Source organism: Argentina silus (assembly GCF_951799395.1).
Source record: "Argentina silus genome assembly, chromosome: 17".
Taxonomy (NCBI): Eukaryota; Metazoa; Chordata; class Actinopteri; order Argentiniformes; family Argentinidae; genus Argentina; species Argentina silus.
This window is the reverse complement of record NC_139671.1, coordinates 331,845-336,844: the sequence shown is the minus strand read 5'-3', so window position 1 is coordinate 336,844 and position 5,000 is coordinate 331,845. Positions and strand designations below refer to the sequence as shown.

At 46.3% G+C, this 5,000-nt stretch overlaps 1 protein-coding gene across 1 annotated transcript in view; it reads left to right on the top strand.

Moving 5' to 3' along the window:
* Positions 1-5,000, top strand: part of adgrg6 (adhesion G protein-coupled receptor G6) — a gene marked incomplete at its 5' end in the record, with an annotated part of 53,917 nt that overhangs the window by 26,651 nt on the left and 22,266 nt on the right. Inside the window, 2 exon segments of the mRNA XM_083688711.1 lie at positions 880-945; positions 3,777-4,635. Coding sequence (XP_083544837.1) covers positions 880-945; positions 3,777-4,635 — 925 coding nt within the window.

The following is a 5,000-nucleotide window of genomic DNA, read 5'->3' as shown; positions in this document are numbered from 1 at the left end:
AAAGGACACAATTTACACAATCAATACCAATAATCAATAATAATCAATAATCAGTATATTTTCTTTTTAAAGACAACAATCAATTATAACAACAGTACTCCTCCACTGGGGAATCCCTCATCAGGTTCCTTAAACGGCCCAGTGAGACTAAAGCAGACAGTCTGAGGGTCCTGCAGGTCAGTCCATGACTAGAGGCAGTTCTACCAGCTCAGAGACACATGGGACCTCCAGGATTAACCGATCCTGAGACCCTGTCTGATAAGTGCTAGGTCCATCAGTACCAGGTGTGTCTCTGTCTCTCTGGACCGGGCCTGAGGTCTCTGCTAGCGCCCACCTGTAGCACACCGTGACGACACAGACCTCGCCAAACAAAGATAGCATTCATCAACCCGATCACCAAAGTACCGCTCAGCATATTTCAGTCCTGAGGAGGAGGTGGCTGGACCGGGCCTGGCTTCAGAACAGAACAGAACAGTGGGGAAAAGATCAAACTCCTTAACTTGTCTTCATGATTATGAAATTCCACATACATATTCTGCGTTCCCTCCAGATGATTGTGATTATGAGTTGACATTTCTGGGTCACCTTGCAGCCTGGGAGCATGTTGGAGGCTGGAGGTTGGAGGCTGGAGGTTGGAGGCTGGGGATCTGGAGCATCAGTCCCTCTCTAGCAGGGAGCTGCTTAAGACCCAGTCCTCACTCAGACACACTCATTTCCAATGGATTTGTCACCATGCGTGGGGCGGCAATGGAATTAACATAGATTACATTTGCATACAACTCTATATTCTCTCTGTAACTACTCACCATGGAAACTGTGCTGTTGTTGTTGTTGATGATGTTGTTGATGAAATGTTTTATTCTCAACCCCACTTTGAAGGTACGTCCCTCCCCACCTATACTACACACACAACCAGCTGTGCTTCACCTGGACTGGGCTGCCCAGGTAGGAAACCACACACACACACACACACACACACACACACACACACACACACACACACACACTTCAAAGAAACACACACACACACATACACACACACACACACACACACATACACACACACATACACACACACACATACACACTTCAGAGACAAACACACACACATACAACATACAATGCCTTTTAAACACTATGTTTTTCTTCTGTGAGTAACAGACATATCAGTTTGATGACCTCTCACCATCTCACCTGTGATTACAGTATGTTACTGATTCACCTGTGTGATTACAGTATGTTACTGATTCACCTGTGTGATTACAGTATGTTACTGATTCACCTGTGTGATTACAGTATGTTACTGATTCACCTGTGTGATTACAGTATGTTACTGATTCACCTGTGATTACAGTATGTTACTGATTCACCTGTGTGATTACAGTATGTTACTGATTCACCTGTGATTACAGTATGTTACTGATTCACCTGTGTGATTACAGTATGTTACTGATTCACCTGTGATTACAGTATGTTACTGATTCACCTGTGTGTATGTTGTGTCTTGTCTCAGACATTAAGTCACACTGTACTGTGTGTAGATCATTGTACGATCATATGTGCAACCGGGGAGGCTGGTAGATTCCATTCCTCTTTCCGTCCCATGCGTTACAATGAGCCCGTCCTCCGATTTCTACCTCCACCGGCCTCCCCTGATGTGCAGTCACAACTGCTCTCCACTTCCTACAGTGGTGAACGGTTGTGACTGAGGTTCTGTTGGTCGTTTGTGTGAATTCACATGACAGAACATCTACAACTCTCTAAGGTGTCATACTGCATATCCCAGGAAAACTGTGTTCAGATGAATCTAATCTGTGAACCCCAACTATGGTCTCATTAAGGGACGCCCCAAACCTCCCAGATCAACTGAAGAACCCTGAGAAGAAGACCTTTCACCTCATCGGGGGGGGGGGAGTAGGGAGAGAGGGAGAGGGGAGAGGGAGTGGGGGAGGGGGGGGAGAGGAGAGAGGGGGGGAGAGAGTAGGGAGAGAGGGGGGGAGAGGAGGGGGAGTACGGAGAGGGAGAGAGAGAGGGAGGGGGTAGAGGGGGGGGGAGTAAGGAGAGAGGGAGAGAGGGTGGGGGGGAGAGAGGAGGGGAGAGAGAGGGAGGGGGAGTAGGGAGAGAGGGGAGGGAGAGGGAGAGAGGGGAGGGAGAGGGAGAGAGGGGAGGGAGAGGGAGAGGGGAGGGAGAGGGAGTCAAATGGACAGAGTGGAAACGAGAGTTCCTGTCGAGTTTGAGTGGAGATTCTCTGGCATCTATTCCCTCCCCAGTCCCACCCTCCACCCTCCACCCTCCACCCCCTGCCCCCCGCCCCCACCCTCTGTCCCCCGTCCCCCGCCCCCCGCCCCCCATTCACAACACAACTGACCGACCACCGCTTCCCAGATATCGCTTCCCGCGGTTGACCTTTCTCTCCCTGGGAGTTTTCACCATCACACAACTCTGCTGGGGTTAAAACATTATATGATAACAAAAGGATCATTTTTTATATATTCTTTGTTTTAAAGTCCATCCAATGGTTGTCTGTTTACACATCTCTTTACACCAATCACTGACCAGAGCACTGTGCCATGGGAGGGGCCAGTGAAGGTGTTTACATGTGAAATACCGAAAAAATATAATCTGTCACTCAACTGATGGTGTCGTTGGGAGCCAGTGGTTTGCTGCTCCAGGTCCTGTCTCTGTGTGGTGATTCCTGCCAGACTGTGTCCTCCACCTCTCTTTACCTCCATGTAACAATGTCACCTTCTCTCCACCCCTGCAACCCGCAGCTTTAACTCCTCCCAACGCACCGTCCGCTGCCAACACTAACACCACTAATCCAGCAACCCACGGTAAGCACTCTCTCTCTCCTCTTCCTCCACCTCCTCCTCTCTCTCTCTCTTCTACCTCCACCTCTCTCTCTCTCTCCTCCTCCTCCTCTTCTTCCTCCTCTTCCTCCTCCTCCACCCCCCACCCCTCAGTGTTAGCAGTAGGCTCTTGACAGAATGCTAACAGATGGCTAATTTTAAAGGACAGATTTCAGTCTCATCCTAAAGTCTGTAATTCCTCCCCTGGCTCTCCTCTGCCCTCCCCTCCACTAAGCCCTCGCTGTTGTAGACGGAGGGACATGAACTTAGAAACTCCTACTTACGGGGGAAATGAGTTAATAAAACGTTTTTATGATTGAATTAACCCCCCTGTCAATTGCACCATCGGAAACGTTTGCTGAGTTAATTTTTCTGCTGAAATGAACAATTTTTCTTTGTAAAATGCAGCCTCCAGTTGCAGGTAATGAGGCGCCGAACAACAACTAGTTAGACAGCTTTGTTTGATGTCTTGATTAGCATGTTGGATGGCGTCTGTAAGTAAACAGCACGCCTGCTGTCTGCTGATGTTGGCGCTGCAGACGCTGTTCCATATCTCACTCAGCCTCAGGGAACTAACGCTGGGTCAGCCTTACTTTCAAGTCTCAAATAAATCAGGTAAAGATATTTGGACATAACTAATTGGATGATTGAACTGTAGATGCGTTCCCTAACCTTTGCCCTAACCTTTCAATATCTGTTCAATTGTAAATATTTGACTTGATGTGGATTCTTGGACGTTCATATCCACCATTCCCATCATCTCAACTTCACCAACCAATGCTTTACCAACTTGTATAGTGTACCTATGGTACTGCCAGGCATGCTGTGCCCGGGTACTGTCCTAGCCACCTCCGTCTGATACCCTCTGTAGCTGAACACTCATATCTACTGTCCTCATAGCCAGTTCACGTGCTCTCGACACTATAGGTAGTTATTCATACTATGTATCGATCTACTTTCTTCACCACAAATACTCTGTTACCATCTCTGTTATCATCTCTGTTATCATCGCTGGCATCATCTCTGTTATCATCTCTGTCACCATCTCTGTCATCATCTCTGTTATCATCTCTGTTACCATCTCTGTTATCATCTCTGTTATCATCTCTGTTATCATCTCTGTTATCATCTCTGTTATCATCTCTGTTATCTCTGTTATCATCTCTGTTACCATCTCTGTCATCATCTCTGTTATCATCTCTGTTACCATCTCTGTTATCATCTCTGTTATCATCTCTGTCATCTCTGTTAGCATCTCTGTTATCATCTCTGTTATCATCTCTGTTATCATCTCTGTTGCCATCTCTGTTATCTCTGTTATCATCTCTGTTACCATCTCTGTTATCATCTCTGTTATCATCTCTGTTATCATCTCTGTCATCTCTGTTAGCATCTCTGTTATCATCTCTGTTATCATCTCTGTTATCATCTCTGTCATCTCTGTTAGCATCTCTGTTATCATCTCTGTTATCATCTCTGTTATCATCTCTGTTATCTCTGTTACCATCTCTGTTATCTCTGGCATCATCTCTGTTATCATCTCTGTCACCATCTCTGTTATCATCTCTGCTATCATCTCTGTTATCATCTCTGTTATCATCTCTGTTACCATCTCTGTCATCATCTCTGTTATCTCTGTTATCATCTCTGTTATCATCTCTGTTATCATCTCTGTTATCATCTCTGTTATCATCTCTGTTATCTCTGTTATCATCTCTGTCACCATCTCTGTTACCATCTCTGTTACCATCTCTGTTATCATCTCTGTTATCATTCCATATCTCTGGCCAGTCATTCATACTGTCTCTGCCATCCTTGCCACCAGTTCTGTCTTCCACCACCTCTCCTGCCACCACTACCACTAGCATGCCTCTAACCACCGCCTCCACGACTGGTAAGACGCCATCTTGAGTTCTGTGTCCATTAAAGACTACAACATCTGTCCCCATTAAAGACTACAACATCTGTCCCCATTAAAGACTACAACCTCTGTCTCCATTAACCAGAGTGCTGTTTCATTACATTTCATTTTGATGTTTGTTTTAATTTGCTGACGTGTGCCGTGACTGTCACCAGCTGAGACCTCTACTACTACTGCTGCTACTAGGACCTCTGCTGTTGGGTTAGGGTTAACTAACCTAACCCTAACCC